General features: G+C 42.7%; 1 protein-coding gene across 1 annotated transcript in view; it reads left to right on the top strand.

Moving 5' to 3' along the window:
• LOC139001865 (uricase) overlaps positions 1-20,403 on the top strand; it is a 32,296-nt gene extending 11,893 nt beyond the window's left edge. The window contains exons 3-8 of the mRNA XM_070403391.1: positions 5,251-5,367; positions 5,465-5,543; positions 12,646-12,829; positions 14,380-14,503; positions 16,652-16,735; positions 19,067-20,403. Of these exons, the coding sequence (XP_070259492.1) occupies positions 5,251-5,367; positions 5,465-5,543; positions 12,646-12,829; positions 14,380-14,503; positions 16,652-16,735; positions 19,067-19,141 (663 nt within the window). The 3' untranslated portion in view covers positions 19,142-20,403. The remainder of the gene's footprint in view (positions 1-5,250; positions 5,368-5,464; positions 5,544-12,645; positions 12,830-14,379; positions 14,504-16,651; positions 16,736-19,066) is intronic.
• Positions 20,404-23,055: the final 2,652 nt, after the last annotated feature.

The raw sequence follows: 23,055 nt of genomic DNA, 5'->3' as shown, positions 1-23,055 counted from the left end.
AACTGATAGAGTCTGATATGTTAGCACTTTCACCTCCAGTTTCTTTAAGTGAGTGAAGCTGTGCTGGTCCACCGGCAGATTTCTGGGCAATTCAAGAAAAAAATGTTTATTTGCTAAGAAGCCTAAAAAGACAAGAAATGTAGATAGTAAAGTTTCTTTTCTCATGCTTTTTGGCATGAAATCCACACCCATGAGATGAACAAATTTAACTGAAATACAAATTCTGCAAGGCATATCTCCACTCTGAACCTTTCTCTTGCTAATCAGAATGGCCCACAAGCACAGACATGGCTATGGACAAAGGCATTGCTCTCTTAAAAACATACATTGAAAACAGGTTTTTGTACTGCACCAAAAAAGAGAGCTGGGTAGCACAGATTCTTACATTTTCTGTACTGGGTGTGAGGTGAAGAGAAGTGAAGGAATGAATCTGGATGTTTGAACACCAAATTAATTCATGTTAGATAAAATGATCGTATAATTTTTTATCCAAATCAGAACACATTTTTCCTACTTTTTTAAATTGAAATATAACGGACATACGACATACATTAGTTTTAGGTGTACACCATAATGGTTTGATATTTGCCTTGATTGCAAAATGTTCACCACAGTAAGTCTAGTTAACATCCATCACCATGCAGTTACAGAATCGTTTTTCTTGTGATAACTTTTAAGATTTCCTCTCTTAGCCACTTTCAAATATGCAGTATAGTCTTACTAACTGTAGTCTCCATGCTGCACATTACATCCCCATGATTTATTTATTTTACAACTGGAAGTTTGTACCTTTCGACTCCTTTTATTCATTTGACTTCTCACCCCCGACCCCTCACCTCTGGCAACCACCAATCTGTTCTCTGTATCTGTGGGATTGGTTTTATTAGTTTGTTTTGAGTTTGTTTTAGATTCTACATATAAGTGAGATCATACAGCGTTTTTCTTTCTCTGTTTGACTTATTTCACTTAGCATAATGCCCTCAAGTTCTATCCATGTTTTTGCAAATGGCAAAATTTCATTCTTTTAATGGCTGAATAATATTCCATTATATCAGCGGTTCTCAACCTGTGGGTCGGGACCCCTTTGGTGGTCGAACAACCCTTTCACAGGGGTCGCCTAAGACCATCCTGCATATCAGATATTTACATTACGATTCATAACAGTAGCAACATTACAGTTATGAAGTAGCAACGAAAATAATTTTATGGTTGGGTCACAACATGAGGAACTGTATTTAAAGGGCCAGAAGGTTGAGAACCACTGCATTATACATATCACATTTTCTTTATACATTCATCCATTAATGAACACTTAGGTCATTTCCATATTTTGGCTACTGTAATAATGCTGCAATTAACATGGGGGTGTATGTATCTTTTTAAGTTAGTCCTTTCATTTTCCAAATCAGGACACTTTTGAGAGTGGAATGGGATGCTATTAATAATTATTCTAGGACAACAGGTAGAATATGTCTCAAAAATGTCAGATTTATCCTGGGGAAACCTGTGTAAATAGTCCACCTTAATTATAGGAAAGCCCTAAATAATCTGTAGATTATGATAACACCATCAAACATTGCCTGGAGATTAATAGGAAGAATTTGTGTGGAAGTGAGGAGCTGCTTTATGAGGGTGAAGAGCTGAGGATGGTCAACACAAAGCCTGTTTGCAAGGCAAAGACAGCTGAAGTGACCCTTCATTAACGTTTTTTTCTCGGAAAACTTGGAGGCCTATTTGCCAGCCTCATAGAGTCCAGAGTGTTTTGGAGTATAATGTAGTACTGTACCTGGTGTAGGTGATGGCAAGCTCATTGCGAAAAGCATCTGAATAAGTTACTTTTGCTCATCTCCTGATTAACACATGTCCTACAAAGCAGGCTTCTTAAAAAAAAATGATAGTCTCACTTGGTGATGGTGATTTATTAATTACACTTAGGAGCCCTTGTGAAAAATTGGAATAACAACCAATTCAGCTCTCAAGATTCTTTCTAATTCTACATTTCTCTGTCTCTAGATAGCACTTGATTCAAAAGGGAGATCCATGGATATTAAAAATTATTTTTAAGTGGGACAAGTATTTCTGATCACTAGCATCTTGTTTCTTTTTTAAAATGTTTTTTTAATCTTTATTGTTGAGATTATATTAGTTTGTTTTGAGTTTGTTTTAGATTCCATATATAAGTGAGATCATAGAGCGTTTTTCTTTCTCTGTTTGACTTATTTCACTTAGCATAGATTTATTTTTCCCCCTATTGCTCCACTCCACCTGGGCCCTGCCCCACCCCAGGCTTTTGCCACCCTATTGTCTGTGTTCATAGATAATGCATATCTATATATATAAAAGGCTAAGTGACTGTCCAACTGTCTGACCAGCTGACTGGCTGGTAATTATGACATGCACTGACCACAAGGGGACAGATGCTCAATGCAGGAGCTGCTGAGCTGTGGTGACTTGGCAGTGGCGGTTCTTGGGTGATGCATCCCGGAACCAGAGAGGAGGGAGCCCGATTCCTCATGGGGCTGTGTGATTCCACCTTTGGCCGTGGGTTATGTTGTTGCTGGGGCACTGTCGGCCCCAAATCTAGTTTACTGTGGAGCTGTGATGACTGCAGATGCCCTTCAAACCACAGTGCCACCCAGGTATGGTCAGCCTGAGAGGGATCATGGGAGGTTGGCTCCAGGGCATGTCCAGCCCATCTTGCTCAGTCTCACCCCGCCGGCCACCTTCTAATTAATATCCTTTCCATGCACACAAATTCATGCACTGGGCCACTAGTATACACATAAGATCTTTGTTTAATTTCTTCCTGTCCACCATCCTTCCTTTCCTCTGAGAATCATCAGTCTATTCTATTTCTATGCCTCTGATTCTATTTTATTCACCAGTTTATTCTGTTAATTAGATTTTGCATTTGTTTATTCTGATTTTTAGATTCAATTGTTGATAGATATGTATTTGTTGCCATTTTGTTGTTCATATTTTTTATCTTTATCTTTTTCTTCTTCTTCCTCTTCTTAAAGAATACCCTTCAGCATTTCATATAATACTGGTTTGGTGGTAATGAACTCCTTACCATTTTTTTTTGTCTGTGAAGTTTTTTATCTGACCTTCAATTCTAAATGACAGCTTTGCTGGGTAGAATAATCTTGGTTGTAGGTCCTTGCTATTAATCACTTTGAATATTTCTTGCCACTTCCTTCTGGCCTGCATAGTTTCTGTTGAGGAATCAGCTGACAGTCATATGGGCAATCCCTTGTAGGTAACTAACTGCTTTTCTCTTGCTGCTTTTAAGATTTTCTCTTTGTCTTTAGCCCTTGGCATTTTAATTATGATGTATCTTGGTGTGGTCCTCTTTGGGTTCCTTTTGTTTGGGATTCTCTGTGGTTCCTGGACTTTTAAGTCTATTTCTTTCACCAGGTAGGGGAAGTTTTCTGTCATTATTTCTTCAAATAGGTTTTCAATATCTTGCTCTCTCCCTTCTTCTGGCACCCCCATAATGTGGATGTTGGTATGCTTGAAGTTGTCCCAGAGGCTCCTTATACTATCTTCATAGTTTTGGATTTTTTTTTTCTTTTTTCTCTTCTGATTGGGTGTTTTTGCTTCCTCATATTTCAAATCGATTTGATTCTCAGGATCCTCTAGTCTACTGTTGAATTCTTGTATATTATTCTTTATTTCAGTTAGTGTATGATTAATTTCTGACTTGTCCTTTTCCATTTTTTGGCATTCTCACTAAGACCCTTAAAAGTCTCACTAAGTCCCTTGGAGGTCTCTAAAAGATCCTTGAGTAACCTTATAACTGTGATTTTGAACTCTATATCCAGTAGTTTGCTTTTTTCCATTTCTTCCATTTGTGACATGTTTCGTTGTCTCTGCATTTTTGCTGCTTCCCTGTGTTTATTTCTATGTATTGGGCAGAGCTGCTATGTCTCCTTGAGTTGATAGAGTGGCCTTGTGTAGTAGGTGTCCTATAGGGCCCAGTGGCTCAGCCTCCCCAATCACCTGATGTGGACACTCTTGGTGCACCCCTTTGTGGGCTGTGTGCACAGTCTTGTTGTAGTTGAGACTTGATTGCTGTTGGTGTCACTGGGAGGAATTGACTTCCAGGCCAATTGGCTATGAGGACCAGCTGTGACTACAGAGGGAGAGCTGCTGTGCAGGAAACACCCTATGGAGCAGGACTTGCTTCAGTGGGGCTTTTGTGTTCACTGAGTCTGCTCCTTGAGTGTGTTATTTATGGATGTGTAGAGTTGTAATCTGGTATGATCTGACACTGGGTACACTGGCTCTTGAGTCTCCAGAGAGGAGTAAAGGCAGCCACTGCCTGGGGCCACACAGCAGGAGCTATAGAGAGATCTGCAGATTCCCTTTCTTTGTATCAGGTATGGAAGTGCCCAGATGAGGCCCATCTGTGAAGCAAGGCAGGTGGGTGCTGGTGCCGGGTCTTGGGCCATTTATTGATAGGTTTGGGGCTCCCTGACCAGCTGCAGTTTGTTTGACAGATTTTAGCCTGAGCAAGGACAGGCTATTCATATGCAAAATCTGCTGCACACCAGTTGGGTGCAGCTGGAAATTGGATGAGGCAGGTCTCAGGGAATCACCAGGGTGGAGCAAACAGAAATGGCTCTCAGTCAGCCCTGTGACTGGGGATGTCCCAGCATAAGAACAATGATCCCTGCAAGTACCTCGTCTGGGAGAACACCAACCCCGAGTTCCTGCCCCAATGCCAGACAATCCAGTTCCTCCTTGTATGTGTCTGTGTCCTGAGAGCCTTGCCCTGGCGCTGGAGCTCAGAGGAAGTGGGACCTTGCAAGTTCAATTTGTCTGCCAACATTTTAGGAGGAGCAGCTGGGTCTCCAGCAGCCTCTGTGTCAGTGAGCCCCAATCTACACTGGTTTTTACAGCCGTAGTTACGGGGACTTCTTTTCCCAGCTCTGGGACCCTGGGCTGGGCATCTGTTGTGGGGCTGGGACCCCTTGCTCCTCTGGGTGGCCTCCGCAGAGACAATCTCCCACCTAATTAAAAAAGTGGCACACGTGGGTGCTGGACCAGCCCGTTCCATGCCTCCACACCTCCTACCAGTCTCTGTGTTCTTTCTTTTTTATCTCTTTAGTTGTAGGACTTCCATTCAGCCAGCTTCCTGATGGTTCTGGATAATGGTTGTTCTGTATTTTAGTTGTAATTTTGATGTGGTTGTGGGAGGCCTATGCCACCATCTTAGTCTCACCCCCATTTTGTTTCTTTTTACAGATCAAAAGCATAGAAACATTTGCTATGAATATCTGTGAACATTTCCTTTCTTCTTTTAACCATGTCGTCAGAGCTCAAGTCTATGTGGAAGAAGTCCCTTGGAAGCGTTTTGAAAAGGTTACTTTACTTATTTGTGCTCTCAGTTTAATTAAAGAAATTGGCTTTATGACATGCTGAAATTTTATTGGAAACAATGTTGGTTTCTAATTTTCAGAATGGAGCTAAGCATGTCCATGCATTTATTCATACTCCCACTGGAACGCACTTCTGTGAGGTTGAACAGATGAGGAGTGGTGAGAAAATATTTTTCATGTTTTGATTCTGCTATAGCAATTTCAGGTTTCTTTTCTTCTAAGTTATTCTGTTTAATAGGAAACTGTAGAGAATTTTGAAGGCTTTTTAATTTGAGGTGGGAATGAGCATTGTGACTTTAATTTATATTTTAAAACAATCTACTTTTTTTCTTAAAAATGAAAAATGAAATAATAGCTTTTGCAACAAATCTGGGAGTTAAATGGAGTGGATCATTTTTATTACCAGGTTTTGAGGTAAGGAAAAAAGGCCCACGCTGACAAACCCCCAAATTTCTGATCTTTCTGACCAGTACTTTAATATCATACTGTGCTTTAATTATAATAAGTATTATAGGAAATAGCTAGTAAATAACAATCAAGTTTCCCTGACACATTATTTGTGTACTATTACTATAAAAATGAACGTCAATTAAAATAGCAATGACAATTATATAATTCTTAAGAAATTTTAAAATTAATGGTGGATCATAGTTCCAATAACCCCAGGCCTGGAAGTAGCACATAGCACTTCTACTTGAGAGCAGCCAATCACACAGCCTCACCTAACTGCAAAGGGAGGCTGGGAAAAGTAGTCTAGCCAGGTACCCAGGAGGAAGAGGAAGTAGATTTAGTGAACAGCTAGCAGTCTCTGCCACTGGAAGGTGAAAAGAAGACGGAAGAGGAACTGTGCCGTTTGGCAAATAGAACATTGGTGACTTCTATAAAGAATATGTTAGCAGAGCCCTGGAGTTGGAAGTGGGGTGGTCAAATATAAGGTTCTTCTGATCATAATAAGAAACCGGCTGCTCTTCACACCCTTGTTCTTTCTAGGAATTTCTAGGAGTTATCATCAGCCTGAATTGTAGTCACCCGGCTGCTGTAGGGTGGAAAAACTAGTCACCATAATTAGGCCAGAGCTTTTTCTTTCTGCAGAAAGCTAAAGAGCTACAGGGTATTACGATCACTGTGGCAGTGTTCCCAGAAGCTCAGCTTGACTCATCTGGAATCCAGTGCCTCTCCAATATGCCCTGGGGCTGGAGGGATCAGGGGAGGGCAAGAAGCATCAGTTGCCTCAAGAGTAGGCAGTATGTATGTGCACACATATGTGAGTGCGCACACATATCTTCCAGTGTTGTGTGTATGAAGATGACATTTGTACTTTGTACCTCTTTGGAAAGTAAGGATCTGGTGCTCTTTGGGCTGCAGGTTTTAATTCTTCATTTGTTTATTATCTAAGAGTTGAAACTATGAGTTGAGCCAATATACAATTATTGTCATAAGAAATGCCCTTGTGTAGGCTTAACTGAAGAAAATAATCATTTTACACACACACACACACACACACACACACACACACCAATCCAGAGTGAAGGCTGTTGTTATAAACCCCTAAGTAGGGCTTTTGGTGGGGGGCTGGCTAGGTTGGTGAGAATTCTGCCCCCTCAAACACATGCACTTAATCATACATTCAGCCATGCAACTCCCAAAAGGGACTTTTCCCAGCAGAATATGTAACTGGGTTTCTCTTAGTGGACTGGATTCATTCTTATCAATTGAGCAAACATTTATAGAAAGCCTACTGACTCTCAAGCGCTGTTTTGGGCCCTGAGAATTGCTGTCAAACTCCCATTGCATCAGTTAGTGTACTTTAGGCTGACTCAAAGTCTGCTAGTTCCATGGGAGAATCTGGAAGAGTGAAAGAAATTTGTTCACCCAGAGGAATGAGGACTGTTATGTTTGTGACCTCCCCAGCTCTGAGAGGAGGGCTGGACCCTGCATGTGGGGTGCAGACTGTTGGTTTAGGTGTTATATGGAACCTGGATCTTCCAAACTCTTTCTTTCATGTGTTTCTGTGAGCTCCAAGCTTAGCCATGCCTTGAAGTCACTAGGATGGTTGAGTTACTAATTTAAACTCTATTGGGCCCCAAACCTCTGCATTATTTGAATCATAACTCATCAAATTTCTCCCAATCTGACACTAATTATAAAAATTCATGGCTAAATAAAGGAATGGAAGATGCAGATGAGATCTCAACTGGCTGTGAAAAATAGTCTATTAACATGGAAACGAGTGGGAGTAGGAAGATGGTTTTAAGGAAGGGATGATGACAGGGAAGTCCTGGAGGAGAATAGATTTAAGAGATGTCAAGCTGAGCAGACCATAGACGTGAGATGGGACAAGTGGGAGACTCAGGCCAGAGACAGCCATTGCCAAGAAGGCTGTGTATGTCCTTTAGATATCAAGACTAAAGTGCTCTCCAGTTCATCCAAAAGGAGAGTTCTTGGCAAACCCCAGGTCTTTTAAAATCATCTTGATTATCACCTAGTGGTACAAAAGCCCAGTTAACTTCCTTCCTCTGGGTGATGTCAGCTCTCCCCAACCAGAAGTGCACAGAGGGAGCTTTCGCTCTCCCTGCATGCTCTAAATGGACTCTCAAGGCAAATGACATTTAATTGATCTTCATTTTTTCTAGCACTTTATAAGTTTGAGGTTTTCTACTAGAATGATTTCATATAGTTTTAAAATATTCTGCTTTTAGCTATTTGTGTCCTTTTTGGAGGTGTTAAATGTGGAAGCAATTATCCTCTTCATGACAGGATTTTTTTCTTGGCTCAGTAAGGCTTTGTGCTTTGTGACACCTGATGCGTAGGTAAGGAATTGGACTTTTCTATTAATTCCCAGTGAGTGTCTTTCCCTTGGAGAACTAAAAGGGGAGGATGTATGCTTTTCTGAGAGATATACCACAATCTGTTAAGTGTGTAGGAGGACACTAAAAGCTGGAGAAGATAATATTCTAGCAAAGTGAAATGTGAAAATCTTCCTTGTGCATTACTCCATAACCATGGCAGACAGACAAAAAAATAAAAAATAGCAAAAAATTTTAAAAAGCTGATTAAGTGGTTTAATGGGAAGTAACCTAGAAAAGGGCAGTCTTTGGGGGTGAATTCCTTCTTGTTAGTCTAAATTGGAATCTTTTTTAAAGTGTGTGAGGCATCACATTTTTAGTTGATGGGTCTATGAATTTGAAAGGCTCAAGTGCTTACCAGTGTTTAGGAAGCTGGGACACTGCCAACAGAGGAGATACAATAAGCTCTCTGATTTCATCCAGAGTCTAGTGTCTGCCAAGGGAAAAAATTCACATTCAAAGAGTATAGGTTTTCTGTTGTTGTTTTTGTTCATAGAATGACGAGTGCACTGGAGTAGATGGTTTGTGTTCTGCCAAAACTGTAGCAAATAGTTAACTGTCCTTGGGAACATGAGACATTTTATTCTGTGTGAAACCGAGGCCAAAACAAATTAGAAAATGCAACTGCTTTCTCCATTTTCTTATTCTGGCAAGAAAGGAGATCATTTCAAAGTTGCCTAGCAGGAGTGACACTCCTGGAAGATGAATAATTCTCGTCCCTGGCCGGAGGTGGGTAGTGACGGCACATCAGAAATAGTTTTCAGAACCCAATGAGCCTTTGTGAAACCTGGGGAATATTTACAGGTGGTAGAAGTTTTAAGAAGAAGCCAGTTCTGGCAAAATCATCATAAAAACCTTTATAGAGCATTTCTATGGGGCAGCCATTTTTCTTTACAAGTTTTTCTTAGACATCTGTCAACTAGGAAATAAGTATGGTTACCATCTCCATTTGACAGATGAGAAAATCAAGGTAGAAAGAGTTTAAGTAACTTTCTCAGGGGAACAGTGCTCATAAATTGGGGAGGAGAGGCACAGAGAGCGCTTAGATTTGAATTTAGAGATTCTGAGGCCCAAGGCTGTGGTCTCAACCATTATGCAACAGTATCCAGGAATCCTCTTATAATTAAGACCATTGGAGGAGCCAAAGTTTTTTTTAATTACATGGATGCTGGCAATCAAGGCCAGCTGTTTAGGAAAAGATAAAATAGATAAAGTTTGCCTTTGGTTCTCCTTCACTTTCTCTTTATCTCCCTTCAAGGGTTCCCACTACTTTTTTAACACTACTTCTGATTGCAAACCCACTTTCATTTCTATAGGATATTTTTTAGAAGGGAATTACTATTGGAAATAGATTATAGTATTAATTTATAAAGGTTTAAAGAGTCAGTCCTTTAAGGGGTCTTTGTATTTCAATAGGACATTTTTAAGGAATAAAAAGTTTTCAAGACACATAGGGGCCACTCTAAAAATGTTGTTTCACATTCCATTTCAGAACAATGGAGATGGTATTTTTTCAGTCAGGGCTGTATTAGAGGCCTCCAAAGTACACTATGGAATGGGAAGTGGCAACCCCTTTATCTCCTGGAAAGACCTCTTATTGTAAAGAAATGGGGAGAGTTAAAGGAAGGAGAAAACTTTGTGTAGACGAGAATAATCCAAAAAGGAGGAAGAGACGTATGGAATCTCAAAATGGGGTATTGATTTCAAACTCCACTTCTGCCAGTTCCTATCCAGGTCACTATGGGCAAATGATGAGAAGTCCCCTGGGTAAAATTACTTATGTCACAGAGATGTGAGAATTCAGTAAGGTAATGACTGAAAAAGATAACAACTAAACTCATGCTGATAGTCAAGACATTCTTAGAGGATATTGATGCCCTCTCCCTGCCACACTCTCTATTAGAGTTGTGGGTGAGGTGATCAGGAAGGGAAACGGTAAAGACCAATGGAAGAGAACTGTCTAGAGAAAAAGAGACTAAGTTGTGAGACACTCATTTCTTGATGTGAATCAGACATGTTGCACTCATGCATTCACTCATTCAACAGATGCTTATTGATTGCTCCTACATTTCTCTCAGATTTGGGACTTAGACTCACTTGGATCAGCTCCACATTGCATTTAGAAATGCTGATTTTTCAGAACCATGTCTTCATCTAGAATCCGATAAACCCGGACAACCTAATAGCATTAAGGCATTGCTGGTGTCCTTCTCTTGATTCTTCTGCAGATATAACTTCCAATGAGAACTTCAGAATCTATATATATAAAAGGCTAAGTGACTGTCCAACCAGTAGCTATGACATGCAATGACCACCAGGGGACAGATGCTCCAACCAGTATCTATGATGCGTACTGACTACCAGAGGGCAGACACAAGATCTGCCAAGCTGTGGCGACTTGGTAGTGGTAGTTCTCTGGTGATGCACCCCAGAACCAGAAAGGAGGGAGCCCTCTCACAATCCAGGACCCCTCAGGGGATATCAGAGAGCCAGTTTTGGCTCTATCCCTGCAGACCAGGCTGGGGGACCCCACCTGCCAGAGGGACCCTGCTCACTCCGCAGACACCCTTCGAGCTGTGGCGCCACCACAGGTGTGGCCAGCCGGGGAGGGACCATGGGAGGTCCAGTCCCACCCCACCCAGTCCTGCCCTGCTGGCCACCTTCTAATTAATTTCCTTTCAATGTGCACAAATCCGTGCACCGGGGCACTAGTGTTCAATAAATATAATTTTCAGTTTTACCACATTACCTCGGAACACTCTGGTCGGAACACCTTATTTAATCAGTACATGTTTCATCAGCAGATCTACCACTAACCCCTGGCCATTGCTTTCTCTAGTAGATGCACACTTGTGGCTAGGAAAATATCAAAATATAGTCATTATTCATCTACTTCTGAAACTCCACAGCTCCTGAATTAACTAAGGTGTTGATACCACACAGATGATGTAAACCATTGGATTATTAAAGCTGCCCTGGATCATAATTGAGGATCATGAGTTACATTCTTATTCTTCACCTAAGACCATGTAGACCATAGCGATGCCTGACACCTCCAGCCCTTGATTTATTTACTAAGCAGACCAGGAAGGTTAGATATTAATCAGGAATAACTTTAAGACTGAATAGAGGTGACCTTTGTCATCCTGCCATGGCACTGTGCTAGCCGGGATGTGTCCCCAAGTGTCCCCTGAATGTCCAGCCTCACCAGACTGCACATACAAAGCAGACTATAGTGATGTTAATTCCTGAAATTTTCTGGCCTTGTAGCTCTCTCATTACAAAACTTCTGGGCCTCTCCAGCTAAACTCTCCCACCTTCTGGCAGCCTGAGGGGCTGTCTCATGTGCTCAGGGAGAAGTTGGCACCATTGGGTACAGCTTCTGCCTCGCTGGCTCTGCTCAGCATTTGCTGTGCCAGTTATCACTGCTCCTTGGGAAGAATGATGTTCTCCACAGAGCATTGTGCCTTGGGGCTTCTCAGTGTGTCACCTGAAGCTGTGGTCTCTTTAGGCTTCACCAAACTGTTGGAGCTACAGTGTGTTCCATTTAGAAAAAGAAAATGATAATTCTTCCCTCACTAACTCTGTGCTCCACCTGCCAACTGGACTCTGAGCTAAAACTGCCTGGCGCACAAGCAAACAGCTTATTCAGATTATGCCTCTCACCCCTCCACCTCCCCCATTCGCCTCACAAGGTGACATCAGGGGCTTGGGGAGAGCCACATCATCCCCTCCACTGTTTTCAGCTCTGCACTCTGTCCCCCAGGTCCTCAGGAACCAACTTTGTCCTTTCTCCTTCAGTCAAAAAACTTAGGCAGACCTATGCCTTGCATGTCATCAGCTTCATCTTCCCCGTCTCTATTTAGGCTCAGTCAGGCTTACACTGTGGTCCCTTCATGAAGTTGTCTGGCTTTGCTGAGTTCATAACCACAAGGGAACTGAGGATCTGGTGGTGACTGGCGCCATAAGTCAGTATAGACAATCCACATGAGGACTACCCCCAAACAGGGGGTCCTAGCAGCAGACAGAACTGCTGATTAAGTCATTTCAGCATGATTTTCTGTTGAAAGAGATGCAGCTAAAAAAATAGAAGGTATTTGGACTAGAAAACAACCCTACTTGTAGCTGAGAGGAAGGTATTCATTTCTGTGGGCTTCAACACAACATGGAGTCTTAGTCTCTGACCTTCAGTTCTCCAAGGGCAGGAGAGGGCAGTGAGTCGTGGAATCCAGATGGAGGGAAAGACATACCATCCTCATCATTTGGACTTCAGAGGAGTCAGGGAAACAGAAAACATGGGCAGTGATGTCGTTCTCGGTATAAGCATAGTGTGCCATGTTTTAATGACCAGAATCCTCAGGGCGAGGGATCAGTAAGAAGGCACTGATCCCCTCTTACCTTTTTACTTAAAACAGGACCTCCAGTCATTCATTCAGGAATCAAAGATCTCAAGGTCTTGAAAACGACCCAGTCTGGATTTGAAGGATTTATCAAGGACCAGTTCACCACCCTCCCTGAGGTGAAGGACCGATGCTTTGCCACCCAAGTGTACTGCAAGTGGCGCTACCGGGGCAGTGACGTGGACTTTGAGGCTACCTGGTATGAGCATGTGCTAGGGCCTAGCGCTGGCACAGGTAGTGTCTGCCCTTGTCCTTGGGGCCTGGAGTTCATGAAGTCTTCAATATAAAGGGAACCTTGGAGGCCACTCAATTCAACTTCCTCACTGTTCAAAATCCTTTTTGTTGGACAACAGAAAGCCAATGGTCTTACTTTGAGTTGATAAATCTGCACTTGAATGTCAGATTCTATTAGCCATAGTGACCTTGAATGGACCACCTAATTTCCATGACCATCTGCTTTTCATTGATGAAATCGGTAGTTCTAAAATATTATTGTGTTCACAGAATCACAGGGAAGGCTTGTTAGGATGTATGTCACTGGGCTCACCCCGCAAAGGTTCTGACTGCAGGTCTGAAGTGAAGCCTGATAACTTGCATTTCTAACAAACTCCCAGGTGATGCTGATACTGCTGGACCAGGGCCCCATGTTAAGAACCTCGGTATCAAGTGAGGATAATGATATTTGGTTTTACTACTTCATCGTAGATGCAGAAAGGGCTAAACTTTCTGCATCAAGGATTTTTCTAATTTTCAAACTGAAAGTCTCATGTCCCAGGAAACCTCTTGGTCCCCAGCAAACGGTGACAGTTGGTCACTCTAAGCTACACTCAAAATGAGATAACATTCACTGAAGCACTTTATAAATGATAAATGCCTTAACAATATCAAGGTATGATTAAATAATAATATCTTTACAAGCTATAATGAAGCCTCTGTACCCCCAGAGTTTACTTTTGGACCAGGCATCTCATTTCTTTGCTGAAGCTCTAATTGTTCAAAACTTCTAAGCTATGATGAGCTGGAATCTGCCCCCGGTAGCTTGCTCCCACTGGTAACGCTTAGCTCTGATCCTTTGATGATGTGACAGGCTGGGAAATGCTTAAAGAGAAACTCACCTCAATCTGTGTTTCCTTTTTTATTTCAAGCGTTTCCCATGGGCAGCAGCCTGATAGATTTTTGTTGAAAAGAGTACAAAATTGAGCATGCCAGAGTTAGGGTGCTAGTTGGGCCTCCCACTAAAGAGAAAGATTTCAAGTGGATTATTTAATTTTTAAGCTCAGATTCCTCACCTATAAATTGGGGATAATAACAGCACCTGTCTCAGGAATATTAAGAGAATTCAATAAAATAATAAAATAAAATATTTAGTGCAGAGAAAAACAAAAAACAAAATAAAACACCCTAAAACAACAATTCAGGGAATCAGCCATGCTGAGCAGTAAGAGTGCTGGAGTGCTTGGAAGTCCTCTTCATGGCTTCTTCAAGCACAGAAGATTTATCCTGGAATTCCCACTGGGCCTTGGTGCCAGGTTAGGAAAATAGCCCAGTGACACCCAATATGTTTGTTGAGTGGTGTGTGTGTTTGTGTTTGTGTGTATAAGGAAATAGGAAGTGAGGTTTTTAAAATATTACAAGATATTAATCTCTTCTAAAATCAACAATAAAATTGCTTTCTGAGGGACAGGAAGCTTTATAACGCATTCCTAAAGACCACCCTATGAGTCTTCAGTTCTCTTTTCTGTGTTCTAGGGACACCGTTCGGGACATTGTCCTGGAGAAATTTGCTGGACCCCATGACAAAGGCGAGTACTCACCCTCGGTCCAGAAGACCCTCTATGACATCCAGGCGCTCTCCCTGAGCCGGGTTCCTGAGGTATGTTTTATCACTTGCCCTTCTGAGGACTGAGAGAACTTGTTGTGTCTCATGTCAACTCTGAGAAAGAGTTGAGAGTTAAAATAAGAAAGTGGGAGACACATGAAAAATGACATCTGTTGTTGTTCAAAAGCTTGTTATAGCAAGTGAGGAGAGAGGAAAAAATGGAAAAAATCTGTCCAACCTGAAAACACAGGCCAGTGCTATAGTTCTTTAGCTTTGCTAAAAATTCTTTGAGTCTTTTCATCTTGCCATATTTAAGTTTCAGGAGATCCAGAAAATGAAGGATAGATGCGGAGTGATTTTATCTATCCATCCATCCATCCAGCCATCCATTTGATATTATTGAATGGTTATTACGCCTCTGTCAAAGCATGAGGAATACAAAGATACATTAGACATGGTCCCTACCCTAGAAGATAATATCTTTCGGTGAAAGAATCATATCAGTAAACTATATGCAATAAAGAATAAATCATTATTGAAATACAGAGGAAGGCACCTAATCAGGTACAGGGGATAGGACCATCCAGGCTTTCTGGAGGGAGAGGAGTTTGAGTTGAGTCTTAAGGAACAAGTGGGGGTTATCTGGGTTCACATTCAGAAGTGAGGGAGCAGAGTCGTATGGAGACAGGAGGCAGCGTGGAACAGTCATCTACTGCCGAGGGTCTGCCGCATATGAAGCTCCGCGAGTGAAAGTCTTTCCATGTGCCTAGAGGTGAGGCAGGAGCTAGATCAGGAGGGCCTCTGTGGTCTTAGTGACAGTCTGTACTGTATCCTGAAAGCTCTCAGGAGCCACCCAGGGGTTTAAGCAGGGTCTGACGCCACCATATTTGCACTTGAGAAAGATCACTCTGAAAGAAGTGTAATAAATTAAAAGGATGACAGACTTCAGACAAGAACTGTTGAGAGGCTGTGGCAGGAATCTAAAAAATGGGCCTGAACTGTGGCCGTGAGGGGCTAGATAGGAAGAGTACTACCCTTGGACCTGGGCAGAGGGGCTCCTGCCATGACCCAGCACCCTGGAGGCTCGCTTCAGGCCTTCTTCTGGCTGAGCTTCTCTCCGCTGGATGAAAAGTCAGTAAGACCAAGGCAGGAGCCCGTGCATCCCCCCATTCTCTGGATAACTGTAGCCCAGAATTTCCTGCCCAAATAACCTGACACTAATTCCAGAGCCTGAGCAGTCTCTTCCCTAGATCCATCCTCTGGAGGGCAGATCATGCCATTGGTGTGTGTACCCTTAGGCCTGAGAGTGGGCAAAAGTCAGATGTTTGCAGGAGGTGTGAATGGGACTTGATATGTAAGCTGGGATGTCCACCCACCTGACATAAGAAAGAAGATGGGATGGGCCAGGGCTGGGGACTGACTCTTCACATGCTGCCATGTCCTGGCATGGCACTGGGAGGAGTCAGAGAACTTTAAATCTGATCCTGGCCTTCCAGGTTGCGATGAAGGTATATTTGTCAAATTAGAAAGATACAACATATTTTACAGAAAAGTTTTTTTTAGCTTGATTTATAATTTCTAAATCTTTAGACATCTGGTATGTGGGCCTCCAATTATACCCTTACCTCAGGGCCCACACATGTTAGGGAAAGGCCTGGAGCATTAGGAGTAGAATGAGGAGGGAATTAGCAGCTTGACTGGCCAGGCCCAGGAGACCAGTTAGATGCTGAAGAGGTCTCCCAGGTTTCTTTCTTTAAAAAAAATTTTTTTAATGATTTCAGGGGGGAAGGGAGAAGGACAGAGAGATAGAAACATCAGTGAAGAGAGAGAATCATTAATTGGCTGCCTCCTGCACGTCCCCTACAACCCCAGCTTGTGCCCTGACTGGGAATTGAGGTTATAGGTTGACGCTCAACCCCTGAGCCACACTGGCCAGGCAGTCTCCCAGGCTTCTGATCCAAGAAGCTCTTGCTTTTCTGAGAAGCAGGTTTTGTACATGGAGAGAAGAGTGGGCCCACCGTCTAATAATAAGACCAGGAGAGGAGAACAGTGCTGGGCAGTAGAGGACCATCAGAGGTTGTTTCAGAGATAGAGGGGGAACCTGAGTAACGGACTAGTGGGTAGGTTGGGGAGGGGGTGAGTGGTGGATGGATAGATGGATCCACAGTTGCCCAAGGTGATGTATACTATGGTGGATTCCAGATAGAAGACATGGAAATCAGCCTGCCAAACATCCACTACTTCAACATAGACATGTCCAAAATGGGACTGGTCAACAAGGACGAGGTAAGAACTTTAAAAATATTTAAAGCACATCTACCCTCCCCCCGCCCTCCTTATGAACTTGGGTTGATAATGTCACCGACCAAAACTCTTGAGAGCCATTGCTTTTGGAGTATTTATAGTTGCCACTGACTAGAGCCCTGACTCTGGGCCTCTCACTCTCTGAGGCTGGAGCACCTGGAAGTGGGTGAGTGATTATAGAAGAGGGTTGGAAGTCGCCCAGAGTGAAAGACAGAGAAAGAACAGAGTGTGCCCAGGGAAACAGCCCTGAGATCTCCTTCTCTGGAAAGTGCCACACAAGGTCACAGCTTCATTATTTTCCCATCACGAGGCGATGAGGAGAAATAAAAGGTTCCATTTTCATCTCGTCCATCATCTCTAACTTTTGATTAAGTAGTCAATTCCGTAGCATACAATATACACAAAAAAAGGATGAAAGCGTGTTTGTGTTTCTACTTGCGATCACGGAAGGCACGATGGGAAAATGCAGGTTTTGAAAGGAAAGCTAGTCTTGGAAAAAGCGCTCACCCTGGCTTATTTTTAGCCGTGGCAGACGGTTAACCAAGTCAGTGCGCCTGACTAGACAGCCCGAGGTCCCGACAGGCAACCTGTGGCAGCCAGTACTGGGAGATCAGGACATCCCCCCGCCCCCCCACCCTGTTCCCCCTCCCGCCCCCCCCCCCCCCCCCCCCCCACACACACCCTCGGACCACTTTCAGAATGGCAGAGTTTCTTTATTTGATCCATCCTTCCACAGACTTCTAGCATATGAAAAACACCCATTTTGGTAGCTTTGCTTAGTGTGTGGGGGGAGGAAGATAGAGAAGGGCCATCTATTAACATGGCTCTGCTGCCATAGACTCATATCCTTTGGTGAACAAAGACCCATGAAGGGTTGTCCAGAAGGTCCTACATTCTGCCTCCTGCCCCGGGACCCAGCAGCCTTATTAGCCGAAACCCTCCTGGCCAGGAACCTTGTTTCTCTGTTCTGCAAATCACGTCGCTGGCTCCAGCAGGCTGTGCACCACCCCAGCTGTGAGGGGAGGGGCGGAGGGGCAGCACTGGGAAGCCAAGGCCAGCTCAGGTGCCTACTGGTGCTGACACGGAGCCCTGAGCTGCGGAGGACAGCAGCCCTGACCCCACTCGCTGCTCATTCAGCTGAAAGGAGAGGATGTTGATCACAATGCCGTTAATTAGGACGGGAAGACTTTTTAAACGATTACCTTTCATTTTTTTTATTTAAAAAAAAATATATTTCTTTATTGATTTCAGAGAGGAAGGGAAAAGGAGAGAGAGAAACATCCATGATGAGAGAGAATCACTGATTGGCTGCCTCCTGCACACCTCCTACTGGGGTTCAAGCCCACAACCCAGGCATGTGCCCTTGGCTGGAATCGAACCTGGGACCCTTCAGTCTGCAGGCTGATGCTGTATCCACTGAGCCAAGCCGGCTAGGGCAAAACGATTACCTTTTAAAGGAGAGGGACCTAAGTGTAATCCTGGCCATGTCCACCAACAGTGGAACAGAAAAAGGCTTAGTTCAGAGCCTCCTGCCCCCACCCCCACTGCAGAGAGAGGTGTGGCTCCTCTGACCTTCAGGCCTGCGCTGATCCCAGCTCAGAGCCTTGCCCAAGGGCTGAGGCCACAGTGTCCTTGCTCTAATAAGTCAGACGGGAAGCTCCCTCCTGGAGCCCAGCAGGGGATCTGAAGGCAAAAAGCCCTGTGTTTCTTTGGATCAGGGCTCTGCATGAAGGCACCTGAGTGACTGAACAAGCTGTCCCCGTGTCTGTGGCTGCACTGTCAGGCCCTCACCCAGCAGGTGTGTGCAAAGTGAAGGCAACACATGAGAAGCAGGGAGTCAGGACACACTGACTACAGCAGAAAAGTGACAAATGACAGGGAGGGGAGAAGAACTCCAAGTGTGCAGCTGTCTGGAGCCATTTGGCACTGGGCTAGCAGCCATGTGGCCCTCACATGCTCCTGAGGGCCTGGCGGGTGATAGCACTGATGTTCAGAGGGAGTCATCAGGCAAAAGCCGATTATGTTCACTCCACTCCATTTAAAAAGCAGGGATATTTAATGCATGTGAGAAACATTTATATCCCAATGACTAAAATTTTTCTAAAGCTCTTTAATTTTCTGGAGAATTGGCTGATCTCTCAACTGTTGCCAGAAAAATAAGGTGTGGCCATGCTTGAAGACACTGGATTTTAGGGCACATACATTTTCCTGCATAGCAAGCTGTTGTTTTTGTCATTGATTTAATATTGATTCGTAGACTCAAGGAGAGGTCTATTTTAATGTCTCTGAAGTCCCAATGTGCTTTTTCTGCAGGTCTTGCTCCCGTCAGACAATCCGTATGGCAGAATCACTGGTACAGTCAAGAGGAAGCTGGCTTCAAGGCTGTGACATTGCAGCCACCATTTGGACTCCACTCCCAGCTGAAGACTTCCTTAGGCCACTCGTGGTGCTAAAAATCATAGTATTTTTAACCTAGTATGTTGATTTATAGTGCGCATTTTCCTCAAATATGAACAAATTCTTCTACACCTACCTCAGCAAGGTGTTTTATGATTAGTAGCTGTAACATGCTTTGGGGATACAGCTTATTTCACAAATGCTGAGCAGTATTAGAACAATCATAAATTAATATTTCTTTTTAGTTGTCTTGTGTCTTCCTATCTTAGAGAAACTTGGGAATCAATTCACAAAGAATCATGAATTAATGAAAGTGTCATATCAATGAATTTGTGCACAAGTTTAAGAAGCAAGCATTGTTTTCATTCGACTGAGGCTAAAACTTTGCTTCTGGGTACTGCAGAAAATGTAAGGACGAAATCGCATTTTGAAATATATCACCACTTTGACTTCAATTAGACTGAATATTTGAATTTTTAAGAATGTTCTAGTTTATTCTTACTCTAAAAGTACTTTTGTAATCTTAATGTACTGGCTTTATGTATTTTACAAGCCTTAGAGAATATTGAGTACACATTGGGGCTGTGAAAAAAAAAAGTATAAATTGCTTTCTTTGAATAATGCATCACTTTATCACAAAGAACACATTTAATAAAAGCTAAGTCAATACACCGATGAATGAATATACATGTATAAAGAAGACTAGAGACTCTATAGATGGAAATATCAGTGGTGATGATTTCTGGATGGTGGGATTATGAAAGATTATTATTTTTGGCCATGCACTTTTCTGATTCTTTCAAACATGAACATTTACTACCTATATAATCAGAGAAATAAATATAATTGATGATTTAAAGATGCATACAAATTGGAGTGGTGATTATATCAACTGACTAACTCTACTATTGTATATATCATAAAGCTTCATAAACTATAATTTTAGAAACCCATTATGAAAACCTGTCCACTTAAACATTCTAGATAACCTTCCTCCATTTAAAAAACTCAATTTATTAATTTAAAAAATCTCCATTTTTAATAAATGCTTGCATATGAGCACTTAATATAATCTGATAATTTTGCTTCTTTAACCTTTATAATATTACTACTTAAGGATGCATGGTATAGTGTTTAATTTCACAGGCTCATGTAAATCCTGGTTCCACCTCTTAGTAGCTATATGACAAGTTTCCTCATGTATAAAATGGAGATGAAAATAGAACCTACCTCAGAGGTTTTTGAGGATTAAAAATGGGTTAAAGAATTGTAAAGTGCTTTGATAGTATTTATGCCTGTCACACAGAGATATGTATGTGTTTGTTAAAAGAAATATCCTACCTTCTTTTTCTTTGTTATTGACCCAAATAGAAAGCCATGGTTGGATTTTGTGGGTGGGGTGAGAGATGGGAGGTCTGAGAGCAGCAAACCTTAGAAGATGCTGGAGGCCATTCACCTGCTGGAGCCTGAAAGAACAGGAGATAAGAAGGATGAAGTCATTTGATAAGGAAAGCTCTGTGCTGTATCAAATACTCAGGTTACAAAATGTGCTTCCACATCACAGACCTCGCATGGCCCAATAGCTAGTACATTTTATCCTCCTACTGATTTTATAATTCTGTTCAGGGAGGAATTTAGAGTCTAACATGATTTTTCCTAAATAAGCAAACAAGAGCAAAACCCTTTTCTCTTGATATTCTCTTGGTCACGTAAGTTATAGAAACACTGGGGAGGCTTCAGAGGAGAAATCCATGCTAGAGCACAATCCTTAGAAATGCTGGCCCATTGTATACAAAGCTGCATTTGCTTCCCTTGAGCTCTTAAAACATTTATTGTGATGGGTTGCAGATGCGCTATTGTATCCCAGATGTTGTATCACAGGTGTGTGGCAGGAAAACCTGTGGTCTGTGAATTTTCCACCAGGTTCCTGTTTTGTGAAGGATGTTGTCTTGTGGTTAGGATTGTAATCTATGTGCTGCTAACAGGCTTTGGATTTCTCTTGCTGCATTCAGGCCTGGCAGATGGAGCAGGCCGCTGAACTGTAAGTACCTCTGATGTTATTTGTAATCAAACACTTCGTAATTTTGTTATGGAAGGCGACAGGGGCTGTGTTCCAATATTCTGGGAAGCAGAGCTGCTCTCACACACTCTCCCATCTTCTCTCCCCATCCCCGCCCCCGGCCCCCCACCCCACCTCCAGTACTTTCAAGGGGGAATAAAGCAGGTGCACTTACCACCTGGGAAGCAGTTTGCATAGCACACAAAGGAGTAGCCATTGTTTGGGGCTTGTGATCTTGGCAGCCAGGCATCTGGCTAAGACTTGTTCCAAATCCTCTAAATTCCATCTCCTGACTTTTCACTGAGACGGGCTTAGAAAATATGTCCTGTTCCTTTTCCTTAAAAAGAGTCAGACTTAAGGCCATACCATTCTTTATTTTTACTAACCTGCTTGTTCTCCCTTTTTGCTCCACAGTAGAAGTAACTCCTTTGGGACAGCATTTTACTCATTTGTCACTGGAAGAGAATTAATCTTTTTCAATCACCTGCGAGGTTTAACTGCAGAAACCTTAACTTCCCTCTAACCTCCTAACCCTCTGTCCAGAAAGAGCATTTCTTTTCCTTCAGACTCTGGGCTAAATGGGGTTTGCCTTTTGTCATCTTCTTTGTAAAACCGTTGCCATTTCTGCTTCCTCACCTGCATTTGTGAGAAAACCAAAGCTTCTTTCTAAAGGCATGGATTTCAAGCCTTCTAACCAGACACGCTGGGTCCTTCCTGCTTCCAAATAATGGAAACTTAATCTCTTTGTGTTTTCATATTCTTTGTTCTCATTTCCTAAAGAACTCAGCTGCCTCTCATTCTTCCATTTGCCCAGACTCTTTCCCAGACATTCTTCAAGTCTTTTTTTGGCTCTTACTGAGGCCCTTTTGAGAATATAATGGCGATGGACCTACTTCTCAGGAGAACGCTCATTCACATCCCCAGAGGTGCCATAACGTCTGCTGAGGAAGCAGTTGCCATTCAATCCTTAAAGTATAAAGGATTCCAATAGAAATTTACCACATAAGGAATATAGTCAACCAAGCTTAGAACAAGGGCATACTGATTACCTTTATATGTGAAAGGGAAATAAGTCTATTTGGAATAAAAGAGAAGAACCCAGGTGCATTGGTGTCCCGAGGCTGCTGTAACAAATTAACACAAACCTGCTGGTGTATAACAGCGGAAATGTATCCCCTCATTGCCTGGAGGCCGGAAGTCCCAAATCAAGGTGTTGGCAGGCTTGTGCTCTCTTTAAGATCCGTAGAGCAGATTCCGTCCTTGATCTTTCCTCTTCAGCTTCTGGTAGCTTCAAGGGCTCCTTGGCTTGTGGCTCCACCACCCCAACCTCTACCTCCATGTTCACACTGCCTCTTTCTCTTCTGTCTATCAGTCTCCCCTTGGGTGACTCTTGTAAGGACACTTGTCATTGGATTTGGGGCCCACCCAGATAACTTATGGTGACCTCTCCATCTCAAGATCCTTAATTTACTGACATCTAAAAAGTTCCTCTGTTCCCCATACGGCCACATTTACAGGTCTGGCAATTAGGATGTGGATATAGGACTTTGGGGCAACCACTCAATCAACTATAACAAGTCAGGGGACAGTGAGCATCTTGAAGCAGACCTATTAGACCTTTAGCTACATACAGGCTACTATTCTGTTCATATCTGGGGATGGTGACATTCCCCTTCCAGTTTGACCAGCTGTCACACAGATGTTTATAAAAGGTTGAAGAGCAGAACTTTGGATGTAGACAGTGCTAAGTTTTAGATCGGGCTCCACCAATCTCTAGCTGTGTGACCTTAGACAACTTACCTTAAACTTTAGTGCTCTAATTTTGAAATGGGAATAATAATAGTAC

The sequence above is a fragment of the Myotis yumanensis genome, unplaced genomic scaffold (genome assembly GCF_028538775.1).
Source record: "Myotis yumanensis isolate MYYU_CA2020_CCGP unplaced genomic scaffold, mMyoYum1.0.hap1 SCAF_2, whole genome shotgun sequence".
Taxonomy (NCBI): domain Eukaryota; kingdom Metazoa; phylum Chordata; class Mammalia; order Chiroptera; family Vespertilionidae; genus Myotis; species Myotis yumanensis.
Note: the sequence above shows the minus strand (reverse complement) of the source record. Positions and strands in the feature narration are given on the sequence as shown.